Source organism: Lutjanus erythropterus, chromosome 3, assembly GCF_056507025.1.
Source record: "Lutjanus erythropterus isolate fLutEry1 chromosome 3, fLutEry1.hap2, whole genome shotgun sequence".
NCBI classification, from domain to species: domain Eukaryota; kingdom Metazoa; phylum Chordata; class Actinopteri; order Lutjaniformes; family Lutjanidae; genus Lutjanus; species Lutjanus erythropterus.
In genome coordinates, this window is record NC_139319.1 from 335,928 (window position 1) to 348,728 (window position 12,801).

At 41.4% G+C, this 12,801-nt stretch overlaps 2 protein-coding genes across 3 annotated transcripts; one reads left to right on the forward strand and one right to left on the reverse strand.

Moving 5' to 3' along the window:
- The first annotated feature begins 106 nt into the window (after positions 1-106).
- LOC146329288 (uncharacterized) lies at positions 107-2,727 on the forward strand. The gene is made up of 4 exons (XM_084714413.1): positions 107-146; positions 244-376; positions 443-707; positions 1,922-2,727. Exons 1-4 carry the CDS (start codon positions 107-109, stop codon positions 2,171-2,173), a joined length of 690 nt encoding a protein of 229 aa, XP_084570539.1. The 3' UTR covers positions 2,174-2,727.
- A 274-nt stretch (positions 2,728-3,001) lies between these two features.
- mtif2 (mitochondrial translational initiation factor 2) lies at positions 3,002-12,054 on the reverse strand. Of its 2 annotated transcripts, none has more exons than XM_084714507.1 (14): positions 11,901-12,054; positions 10,600-10,760; positions 10,318-10,441; positions 9,935-10,106; positions 9,695-9,855; positions 8,824-9,000; positions 8,317-8,456; positions 8,109-8,233; positions 7,826-8,030; positions 7,036-7,288; positions 5,601-5,741; positions 5,321-5,485; positions 4,299-4,439; positions 3,002-3,343 (listed from the first exon to the last, which is right to left on the reverse strand). In XM_084714507.1, exons 2-14 carry the CDS (start codon positions 10,756-10,758, stop codon positions 3,174-3,176), a joined length of 2,133 nt encoding a protein of 710 aa, XP_084570633.1. In that variant the 5' UTR covers positions 10,759-10,760; positions 11,901-12,054; the 3' UTR covers positions 3,002-3,173. The 2 variants fall into 2 exon arrangements, with proteins under 2 accessions (XP_084570633.1, XP_084570631.1); XM_084714505.1 differs by having other exon boundaries at positions 4,299-4,481.
- Between the last annotated feature and the right edge of the window lie 747 nt (positions 12,055-12,801).

Below are 12,801 nucleotides of genomic sequence, written 5' to 3' on the forward strand. Positions count from 1 at the left end.
CAGGATTTATGTTTGACACTAACATCACTCTACAGATGAAGCATTAACTGGATCAAAACGGAAAGACTGACACATCGTATCGAACCGAATCGATCGCTACTTAAAAATGTCTCCGATAAATCGTCTCGCTGAACATCAAGATACAAGTCAGTCAGTGAGGGACAGACCCGTCAACAACACGTCCTCACTGAGAGACAAGTCTCTGGGAGTTTTACTAAAATCCCTCCTGAGCTCACACTGAAGAGTTCAGGCTCTGGGAGGACTCGGACCTGGAGGACTCGGACCTGGAGGATTCGGACCTGGAGGACTCGGACCTGGAGGACTCGGACCTGGAGGACTCGGACCTGATCCACAGAGTTCAGACTGTGACTCTTCAGCTGAAACATGTCCACACTCATCACTTTGATCTGAATGTTTTTATTTAATTATTGTTTCTCTTCAGCTCGTCTTCATCAGACTGCAGCTCCTCACCAGAGGATCACAGACCTGCAGAGACCTGCACAGTCCAGACCAGCAGACCCCCAGAGGACCACAGACCTGCAGAGACCTGCACAGTCCAGACCAGCAGACCCCCACAGGACCACAGACCTGCAGAGACCTGCACAGTCCAGACCAGCAGACCCCCAGAGGACCACAGACCTGCAGAGACCTGCACAGTCCAGACCAGCAGACCCCCAGACAAGTCCAGCTGTTTGTCTCAGCAGCAGGTCAGTAGAGTGAGAGAGTGAGAATCAATTAATCTGTTGATCAATTTCTTGACTCAATCTATAAAATATCAGAAAATGATGAATTGTTGATCAGAAACCAGAAAATATTCACATTTTAGAAGCTGAAACAGAGAATTTTGACTTTTTTTCTTAATAAATGACTCAAACTGATAGGTGATTAATTTACTAATCGATAACTAATTGATAAGTTGGTGTTTGCAGCTGATAATGTGCGGCTTTAAATGGAGAGTTGACAGGATTATTTTCAGATTTGTTTTTCAGGATTATGAATCAAATATTAAAATAATGAGATGACGTCAGTGAAAACACGATGATTCTTATTCAGCTGATTAATCACTAATGAAAACATTCTGATCAATATTATCGACAGATCAGAATTTAGACCGATGTCACAAATGATCAGAAATATCTGATGGAGATTTAGTTTACTGTTAAACAAATCAATTCATCAATAGTCATTGATCATGAAAATGATTGGCAGCTGCATTTCTAAAAATCACAAAGTGACATTCAGTGTTTTCATCAACTGTCAGATATTTATTAACTAGAGCGTCATCATTGATCCAGTCATTGATTATTAAAGGATTATTAAATTAGAACGATTTTGATAATTTATGAATCACTGAGTCGTTTTTGTTTTTGTTTTTTTTTTTGAAGAAAATGAAGTCAGAACTCTGATTTCAAAGTTTCTTTATTGTCAATACAATGTAGAGGACATACAGAGGACGGACATGATGTTCCTGTCAGAACAGAGAAAAACATCTAAAAACTGTACATTATAAACAAAAGTGTAAAAAGAGAAGGTTTCTTTAATGTGAATATTTTCTGGTTTCTGAGGACGTCGTCTTCGGGAAACACTGATCAACATTTTCTGAACCAAAGTGATCAACAGATTGATTGATGATGAAAATGATCATTAGAGGAAAGAACCTGAGAATCAAGTCCAAACGTGGAGCCTCACAGACGAACGCCGAGGGAAACTTTAACAAAACATTTTGTCTGCTAGCTAACGTTAGCTACAGTGCTAACAAAACGTTCCACTGTTTGTTAGCTAACGTTAGCTAGCAAACAATATAAGGTTTGTTAAAGTTAACGTTTCCCTGACGGACAGGATCAATTAATCGATAAGTGAGAAAATAATCTGCAGATAATCGATCATGAAAATGTAACTGCAGCGATACGTTTCCTTGCAGCCTGATCGCTCTGATCAGTCCGATCAGACGGATCGGCGTCGGTCTGCGGTGGATCTGTCCTCCGTGTCGTCTGTGGACCAGCTGGAGTCTCTGGGTTTGGACGTCCTGAAGGAGGAACTGATGTCTCGAGGGCTGAAGTGTGGGGGAACGCTGACGGAGCGCGCCGCCCGACTCTTCTCTGTCAGAGGACTGACTCCAGATCAGATCGACCCAGCGCTGCTCGCCAAACCAACCAAGACTAAGAGGAAGTGAGGTCAGAGGTCATAGCTGATCTAAGAGACACTCACCTTTAAAAACAGGAAGTTGCCATTGGACACAATGAGGTTGTAAAAATGTTGGACTGTCCCTTCAAGTCTCTTCATACCACAGTTTGAGGAAATACTCCATTCTGATTGGCTTAAGGGTTTCCATTAGTTCCTGAGACCAGATCAGTTTACCTGCAGACTGTTGGTTGCGTCCAATCAGAACGCAGGATTTTCTCTGGTCACTTTGATTTTCACTAATCGAATTAAAAATGTTTCATGTGAGTCGATTTTGTTCTTAAACTTGATTTAAATCTTTTTTTATTAAAATGTCTGAGTGACTCGTTCATGCTGTTGTTTCTGCTGGCGGTGATCATGTGAACATAACATGTAACATTCAGGGACTGTAGGTATTTTCACATTCATCATTAATGAGTGTTTTCTTCACTCAACGATTCGATGCTGCTGCATCATAACTGGTGTTTATTGGCCACTTTATTAGGAACACCTGTACAACCACGTTAGAGCCGCAACGATTCTTCAAATAGAAACTGACAGAGAAAATAAACGTGCAGAAGATTTTTATCTAAATTAGACAGAATGAATGTGGAGTTTGACACGGACGGGACTCGGAGGATCAATTAATGCACGTTAATCAATAATGCAAATATTTTTTGTCTGCAGCCTCAGTTATCAGAATGTACAGGAAGTGTTCCTAATAAAGTGACCAATCAGAGTCTCAGACCTGTTTAACCTGTAAGAAGTGAAGCTCTGACCTGACCAGAAGGTCTCAGATCAGTTTTGATTCATTAACAAACACAAAGAGGAGGAAGTGATGTCATGTGACAGAAACAATTTATGATCCAAGCAAATAAAAATTTACATCATTCAACTTAAATTATCTGATTTACATTTTATATCCACGGAACAGGAAGTCAGCTGGTAGTCTAACTTCCTGTTTCCACCTGGAGCCTCTGAGCAGCAGGGCATGATGGGAGGTGAAGTCATCATTAGAAGCCGGGATCCCAGGAAGTGACCTGCGGAGCGTCCATCTCCTCGAAGCAGATGATGACATCACCGATTCTGAAGTCGACCTCGCCGTCAGCTAACAGGCCGCACTCCATCCCCGCCTTCACTGTCTGCACGTCGTCTTTATGGTGCTTCAACGCCACCAGAGAACCTGCGGGGAACCGTGAGAGAACGTTAAAGGAACAGCTGCACAGAGAACCGATCGTCGACGAGTCTCCATCAACAGACAAATTTAATCTGAGATTAGATCTGATCAGAACAATTAATCAAAATAAAACCAAATCACAGAAACAAATATCGTCATGACGTTCTTTATTTTCCGCTGCTCAGTTCTACAGTTGGTACCTTTAATAAAATCTATAATAAAGTTATTTAAGAAATCAGCCTCAAAATGTCCATTTTTTATTCTATTTATTTCAGACATTCAAAAAATCATAACAGTATCAATAATCTGTTTCTGTCTCTGAAGTCCACCAGTCAGGCTCCAGGTCTGATCAGAGTTTAGTAAAACCTGGTTTAAAATGAGTAAATCTACATTTAACAGTCGTCAGATCTCTGCTGCTTATTTTTTTAATAAATAAAAAATGTATTTTGGAGCTCTGAGGATTATAAAAGAAGGAACCCGTTAACTTTCAGCTCTTCTGTGTTTATTAACATGTTATATTGTTTGCTGACGAGCTTCCTGATGTCTCCGATTCGTCCACTGAGAGAAGCTTTTCATCTTAAAATTATCATCTGGAGTCAAAGAACGACGAGATGCTGCTTCATTAAACTCAGTCTGTTCATTAACTTTGATTATTCTGTTCAAACAGGAACAAATTCAGAACTTCAACCTGCTCAAGTGTCAGTTTACAGTCACTGTTAGCTAGCTTGCTAACGTTAGCCACAACACTAACATTTTGTGAACCTTTAAGCTAAAGTTATCAATCACAGTTTAAAGTGGAATTTAAAGTTTCGGTGGAACAGAATTAAATTTAATCTTTAAAGTAAAAGCTAAACTGAGGTTTAAATTTAATCTTTAGTTTCTGGAAAAATAATTGAAAGGTAAACCAGGATTTCATCAGGTTTAAACTCTGATCCTGGTTGTTAGTCCAGGACTAACTCACCCTCCCAGACGGCGTCTCGGCCTCGGATCAGTCGGAACTTGAGCCGGCGGTCCAGCTGACCCTTCTGAACCCGACAGCCGGCGACAGGAACCTTCTTTTTCCCCACGGTGATGTCAAACATGGCGAGAACCGTCGCTTCACCTGGACGAGCAGAGACAAAGGTCAGGTACCAGCTGTGGTTCTCTTTAGAACGTGAAGAGAGAACACGTCAGGTGGTTCACTTAAGAGAATTCACACAGAAACAGTTTTATTATTGTTTTACAACCTTTAGTTTGAAAATGTGTGTTTATGTAAATCAGCCAATCAAAAGAGAGGATTCCTTGACAGCTGCAACTAACAATTTAATAACTATCATTATTGATTAATCTGTTGATCATTTTCTCAATTGACTGCAAACAACTGTTGGTTAGCCTTACCCAACGTTAGCTAAACAACTGTTGGTTAGCCTTACCTAACGTTAGCTAAACAACTGTTGGTTAGCCTTACCCAACGTTAGCTAAACAACTGTTGGTTAGCCTTACCTAACGTTAGCTAAACAACTGTTGGTTAGCCTTACCCAACGTTAGCTAAACAACTGTTGGTTAGCCTTACCTAACGTTAGCTAATGAACTGTTGGTTAGCCTTACCCAACGTTAGCTAAACAACTGTTGGTTAGCCTTACCCAACGTTAGCTAGCAAACAATCTACCGTTTTGTTTAGGAGTAGACAGTAAATGTTAAAGTTTCCCGTGACGTTCGTCCGTCTGCTCCACGTTTGAACGTGTTTCTTTCCTGTAACGATTATTTTCATGATTAGTTAATCAATTAGTTGATCAATTTCTCCATTAATTGATTAGATGTTTGGATGACGAAATGTTGATCAGAAGAAGAGAATTTGGACTTTTTTATTCTTAAAAAACGACCCAAATTAAGAAATTATGAAAATAGTTGTTGATCAATGTAATTATTGATTAATAATCAATAACTTGTTGCAGCTCAAGCTTCACCTGCTGCTGCGAGTTCAGTTCTGTCAGTTTGTCTCACCGAGGACGTTCTCAGAGACGAGTGGAGGCAGTCTGGCGCTCAGCTCGTCCTTCAGCTCATCGATCAGTTTATAGATGACGTTGTGAAGTCGCAGCGGGACGCCGCGCCGCGCCGCCAGCTGCTCAATCGACCTGCTCGCTCTGACATTGAAGCCGTAAATTGAACCTGAAACAGAAGAAGAATTCAGATCTGCTCCTCATCGTCTTTAACTGAAAACTCTGAAACCTTCTCGGGGTCTTGGATGAATCAGTTTCTGCGCCATCACGTCGGCGGCGGTTACCTGTGAACGTGGCGGCCATGTTGACATCGTTCTCTGAAACGTCCCCGATGCCGAAGTGAAGAACCTCCAGCTGACACTGCTGCTGAGCGTCGTAACTGTCCAGGATGTTCAAGATGGCCTCCACGGAGCCGTCCACGTCCCCTGAGGGTCACAGAGGTCAGAGGTCACAGGGGTCAGAGGGGGCGGGGCTTGACTGAACAAAACATCATGTGATCAGATATTAATGCTTTTATTTATTGATAACTGATTTTTATTGCAACTGAACTCTGCACAGAAACCTTTTTCACACATGAACTCAATCAGAGCTCAGTGATAAGCTCCGCCCACCTGCCCACGGCGACCAGAAACAGTCAAACTATGAAAATATTTAGAGAAAAGTTTGATGATCAAAGTTATTTTTCAGGCAAAAACATCCTCTGATATCAGCAGGTTTCCTGTTTCTGCCTGTTTATTATCACATTAAATTAACAATCGATGATCAATTAAACAATCAAGTCAAATTTAATTGAGCTACGATCAAATAAAGAAATAACAGATATTTTTATGAGTGGACTCATCGATTAATGAAAACCCTCGAAATTTGTTATATTAAACTGAATATCTTTGGTTTTTCACAATTTTCAGATTTTTATTATTAATTAGTGGTTATTTGTTGACTGATAATTAATAAATTGATACATTAATTAAATAACAAATGAACATATTTGAATTTGAATGAATACATTTTTATCGGGACAAACGTAAATCAACTTGACCAGCTTGACTTTACTGCCATCATTCCGATTTTTTGAAAACTTTATGAAATATTCAACATTTAAAATAAAAACAGAACATTTAAAATTTTCACACTTTCAGCAGGAAACTCAGATCGTCACAGATTTCAATATTAGTTTTATTCAACTTTTAAATAATATTCAGATTTTCACAGCATTCAGTGTTGAGGTTTAGTTGTGATGAAAAGATTTAAACTCACTGACAGCTGATTTCATCTGATCACTGTTGAATTTTTCAGATTCAGTTCAAACCTGAAAATGTTCCGTGTTCTTCAGACATTATGAGTTTTATTCAACTTTTAAATCCAGTTCATTATAATTTGATCAATTCTCACTTTTCCTTCAGCTGATTCTTCAAACTTGAAGTAAAGTCAGAAGTTCAGTTCAGCTGTTCAGCCTCCAGCGCTCAAACTGCACCTCCTCCACAAACTGATTCTCCAAAATTAATATTTAATGATACTTTTGATTTCTTACTTTATTATAAAAACAGACGAGAGAACGAAAGAAAAAACTGTCCTACTGATGTTCCTGTTTCGTTCTAATTAAACGCGTGATGTTGATGATCACTGTGTGTGTGTGCGTGTGTGTGCGTGCATGTGTGTGTGTGTGTGTGTGTGTGTGTGTGTGTGTGTGTGCGTGTGTGTGTGTGTGTGTGTGTGTACCTTTGACGATGAGTGGCAGCTTCAGCTCGTCACTCGTTGTCTTCTCGCTCTGCCTCATGGCGAATTTGCTCTTATTTGCTCGGTACAGAGCAGACTTCCTCTGCTTCCAGCTCAGGTGAGTTAGCCCCGCCCTCTCCTTCCTGTACTCCTCCAGGTGAAGTTTCTGTTTCTGCTCGATGACGCTCTGCTCCTCCTGCAGCTTCTGCTGCTCCTCCTCAAAACCCCTCCACTCCACCACCTCCCGTGCTCGCTGCTGCTCCACGACGACACAAACAAACATACAAACAAACAGGTTTGTCAGTGACCAATACACTGAGTCAAATACACTGAGTCAAATGTCAATGTGGGCGGAGTCAACTGTCACTAAAATAAGCCAAACCCTTAATTACGCAGGAAACCACTGTTACATAAAACATATGTCACTCTCTACAAACCAACCAAACTCCATTGATAAAATCATTGATTTTAGCTCAGAGAACACAGGAGTTGTTGGTCTGCTGCCGCCTCCATCTGTTTGTTTGTTTGTGTTATTAAAGGTTAGTTCAGAGTCACACAATAACACTGAAGTCTTACAAACACAAACACACTAACAGATGGAGGCGGCAGCAGACCAACAACTCCTGCGTTCTCTGAGCTAAAATTACAGGTTTTATCATTGGAGTTTGGTTGGTTTGTAGAGGGTGATCTATGTTTTATATGATGGTGGAACGTCTGTCTGACAGAAAGGTAACGAGGTGTAAACTTAAACTGATACTGATTTTTTTTATTTATTTTATTTTTTTACACACACCTCTGACTCGACCTCCAGGATCGTCTCACCAGCGGACGGCAGGTCCTTCCAGCCAACCACTTCCACTGCGGTGCTCGGCCCCGCCTCCGTCACTGCCCGCCCATTCTCATCAAACAGGAAACGCACTTTAGCCCAACTCTTCCCCGCCACCAGGATGCAACCTCGCTTCAGCGTCCCCCGCTGGACAATGGCTGTTGTTACAGGACTGTGATGACACATGACGGTTCAGAACTCAGAGAACCACGGTTACATACGGTCACTGATGAGGTCACTGATGACTCACCCTTTGCCTTTGTCTGTGCGACTCTCGATGACGAGCCCCTCCACGGGGCCGCCAGGCTCCGCCTTCAGCTCCAAAACCTCTGCCAACGCCACCGTGGCCTCGGCCAGAGCCAGCAGGTTGTCACCCTGCCAATGACATCAGCAATGATGATGTCATCACCTAAAATCATGCGGAGCTCAACTCAGTCACCTGACTGACGTGTTTTTACCTTGAGAGCAGAGATGTGAATCGCCTGAACGTCTCCTCCAAACTCCTCGCAGACGACATCATGAGCGAGCAGCTCCTGTTTGACCCGCTGAGGGTCGGCGTGCGATTTGTCACACTTATTCACCGCCACGATGACGGGCACTGAAACACGTCACAGAGAGAGAGACAGGAAGGAGAACATCACTGAAACACGTCACAGAGAGAGAGACGGGAAGGAGAACATCACTGAAACACGGCAGAGAGAGAGAGACAGGAAGGAGAACATCACTGAAACACGCCACAGAGAGAGAGACAGGAAGGAGAACAACGTCACTCAAACAATCTCTTGATTAACAAAAAACATCTACACGTTCAAACTCTGAAACGTTCTCACAAGAGACGACAAAGTCTACAAAAATCCAAAGTTCCCAAAACATGAGAACAGTAGAAACATAGTAGAAACACAGGATATAAAAAGAGTAGAAACAGAGTGTTACCCTCAGCTGTGACTGACAGGCGGAACTCGTACCTTTGGCTCGCCTGGCGTGCTGAATGGATTCGACCGTCTGGTTCATGACGCCGTCGTCGGCCGCTACCACCAGGACGACAATGTCGGTGGCGTTGGCTCCACGGGCTCTCATGGACGAGAAGGCAGCGTGACCCGGAGTGTCCAGGAAGGTGATCCTCTCACCTGTAGGCAGCTGGACTGGGAGAAAAAACCCACAGGTTATTCAGATGATTAAAAAAAAACTTTATTGAGACACAAAACTATGAGTGAGCAGGTGGAGAAACCTGCAGATAAAATATAACTCCATCAGCACATCAGACTGGAGGTAATACTATTCATTGATCAGTTGATCAACGGAAAATTAATAACCAATATTGATCAGTGCTGAATTGTTTGACATTTTTAAATCAAATATATCAGAAAATGTCTTTGTTCACATTAATCAAATATGAATATTAAGCCTCCTTTAGCTGAAACTCAACACTTCCTGTAGATGCTTCATATTAAAAGCCTCCCAGGAAATGAAGAGATGATAGAGGACTTTTAATTTGAAACTGCTGGAGGAAAGTTTCTGTTTCATTGATGGCAGCTGTGAAGTAAAAACAGAAAACAAGATTGATTTCAGTACAGAGTACACAGAGTACATGAATATTTTGATGGTTACATTTTATATTCAGTAACATTAATTCTTTAAATATTTCCTGTCAGATTTTCTTCGTCTCTGACGTCGTCTTCAAGGGACAGAAAAATGTCAAAATGTCTCAAGTAAGTGTTTTTAATCTTTTAGTTAGACAGCAGCTGTGTGTGTGTGTGTGTGTGTGTGTGTGTGTGTATGTGTGTGTGTGTGTGTGTGTGTGTGTGTGTGTGTGTGTGTGTGTGTGTGTGTTTTTACCCAGAAACGCTCCGATGTGTTGTGTGATCCCTCCGGCCTCCGTGGAAACGATCTGGCTCTTCCTCAGACTGTCCAGCAGCGTCGTCTTACCGTGATCCACGTGACCCATGATGGTGACCACTGGGGGGCGGGGCTTCAGGTTGGACTGGTCTGCTGGAGGTCTGACGGGGTCAGAGGTCACAAGTCAGAGGTCAAGTTGAAGACATAATAAGACGTAAACGATGTACAACTGTCTCGTACCTTCGCTGGACGTCTCTGTTGGGTCGCTCTCTGCTCTCGCTCAGTTTGGCGAATCTGAACTTCATCCCAGATTGAGTCACAGCCTCCTTAATCCAGCTCTCCTCCAGGACTGAGTCCGGCTCCAGAGAGTCCAGATCCACTGATGTGTTCAGCAGGGCCTCAAACACGTGATCTGAAAGACAGGAAAAACTTTATTAACACAGAACCTCAAACAGGTGACAGAAAATCAAGAAAAACTTTATTAACAGGAGCCTCAATCACATGGTCTGAAGCGCAAAAAAACTTTATTAATAGCCTCAAACATGAGGAAAACGTTATTCAGCAGGGCCTAAAAACTTTATTGACACAGACAGCATACACTGTGTGTGTGTGTTGCTTCTTACCAAAGTCTTTGTTCATGGCGTCGGCGAGCTCGGCCACCGTCATCCTCTGCCTGATCTCCACTTCCTGTTTATCCACTTTAGTTTTGACCTTGGGGTTCTTCTGATCCTTCCTCTGACCTTTGACCTGCAGACACATCACAACATATTCCACGTTCTTTAGTGAACATGACAGCAGAGAACACGGAACACTCACAGGAAGTCAACAAAAGCTGACATCAGTGGTGACATCACCAGCAGTTTAAGATCAGCAAACAGTGGGCGGGCATTTCCTGTCAGACTCACCTGTTTGGAGACAAACTTCCTATTCTGCTGACAAGTGAGCAGAGGGGCGGGGCTTCCGGCAGGACAGAGGAGGGACGTGGGCAGGAAGTTGCTGAGCAGAGACGGGTTGGCGTGGACGAGCCGCCGGGCGCCCCGCATCACTGATGACATCACATTCATACCTGCAGAGAGAGAGAGAGAGAGAGAGAGAGAGAGAGAGAGAGAGAGAGAGAGAGAGAGAGAGAGAGAGAGAGAGAGAGGTGACCTTCAGAGGAGTCTGAGACGATTAAGACAATTAATTGATTATCAAAATAACTGCCAACTGTTTTAATAGTCAGTTCATATTTTTTTTTATTCTTTTTATTTATGCACTTTGGTCACTGAGCTACATGTTCATATCACTGTGTAACATAAATCATATAATGTCAAAGAACATAAACATTCTTAAACAGATTCAATCTGGTTTTTTTAAGTGAGAAAAAAGGAAAAAATAAAGAGAGAAAGAAGAAAAAAGAACAAAAGACAACAACAAAAAATCTATCAATAATAGTAATAATAAGTAATCGTAATAATTAATAATTGTTGCAGCTCTTTGTTGGTATTTTTCAGTCTGGTTCTCATACAGGTGAGAACCCTGGTTGTTGCATTCAAGGACAGAAGAACAGCTGGGAATTATGAGTCTTTCAATATCACTCACATGTTCTGTTGTCAAACAGCAAATAATCAAAGACTAAATGTGGACAGTCAATATGGACATTAATCCTTCCTGCATTAAAAAAACACTGTCTCTAATGTTGGTTTAATCAGTTGCCGAATGTTTACATGTTGCCGAATTCACAAAGGAACCAGGTGAATATATGATCATATAATTTAAAAAGAAGTTATTGGTTGATTTTAAAGCCGCCAAATTTTGTAGTGAGACCTAACAATTCAGACAAACATGACAGACAGTCATGTTGGACGTGATATTAATACCAGGCATCATTTAAAGTCAAAACTTTAATGGAATCTGGTCACACGTAAAAGGAGAAACTTTATGAGTTTATAGTTGAAATAAGAGATGCTTGGTGGTCTGTATCAAAGCCGGATTTACTAAATGTACCAACCGTTTCAGAGGAACAGGTTTAGGTTTACTGACTGGTGAGTTTTTATCTGTCAGCACTAAAATACAAAATATTTCAGTGAAGTTTGGTGTGAAGTTCGAGCCACATGAGAGGATGAGGGTTAGAGAAGAGAAGTCGTTTCTTTTTGCTCTGAACGACTCAAACCGACAGGAGACAGTTTCCAGTGAACTGTTGTTCTGTTTCAGGTTCATTTCTCACCTGAAACTGACGCGTTTCTTCTTTCAGCTCATCCTGAAATAAAGACTTCATCTGTGGATTCAGTTTCACCGTCACATACACCTCCGACTGGGAGCCGCCATGACAGTTCACTGACAGCAGGAGCGACGTGAGCCGCCACCGCCACCTGTCGGTCTGGAGTGGAACTACTTCTATTTATTCTATTTTACTTTGTTTTATTTTGCTTTTCAAATAATTTAACATTTTACTGTTTTTATTCGGAAGTTCTGATTCTTCTGTCTTAGATTCTGCTTCCCCTCAGGTGTCTACCTTCATATTAGATAAACAACACAAAGATGGCGCCCACCATAGGCTTTACATTGTGATGACTTCACAGAGTTTTAAATCTCTTTTCTGGCTGGAGGAAAGTTTAACAAACATAAAACCGCCATCAAACCGTAATCATAAAAAGAGTCATAACTTGAGCTGGTTTATATTTGCTTGTTTGTTAGCTTAGACTGGAAACAGGAAGTGTTAGCCTAGCTCCATCAAAAAAAGAAAAAAAAAAAAAATCACCTTCCAACAAGTCAAAGTTTGTCTGATTTACAGTTTTAATGTTGATGAGATGTGATGACGTCTATCTAAAGCTTCTTACTCTGGAACAGATCATCCAAAACTCATTAATATTCAGGTGCTCGTTAGCCAGCAAGCTAAACTTTCAGCCAGAATAAAAGCTATCTAGCTAGCAAATAGTAGCTCATTAGCAACCAAATTTATAGTCAACATGTAATGTACACAAAATGTGGGATTTCAAATTAGCATTAGCTTTTGTTAGCATATTTAGGTTTCTGTGACCATTGTGGCTCAAAAGACTGAACTTGGAGCAGATTTTCTGATGTTTATCATGTTATCATCTTAAATTTTCTCTGTTTTTATGGAACTA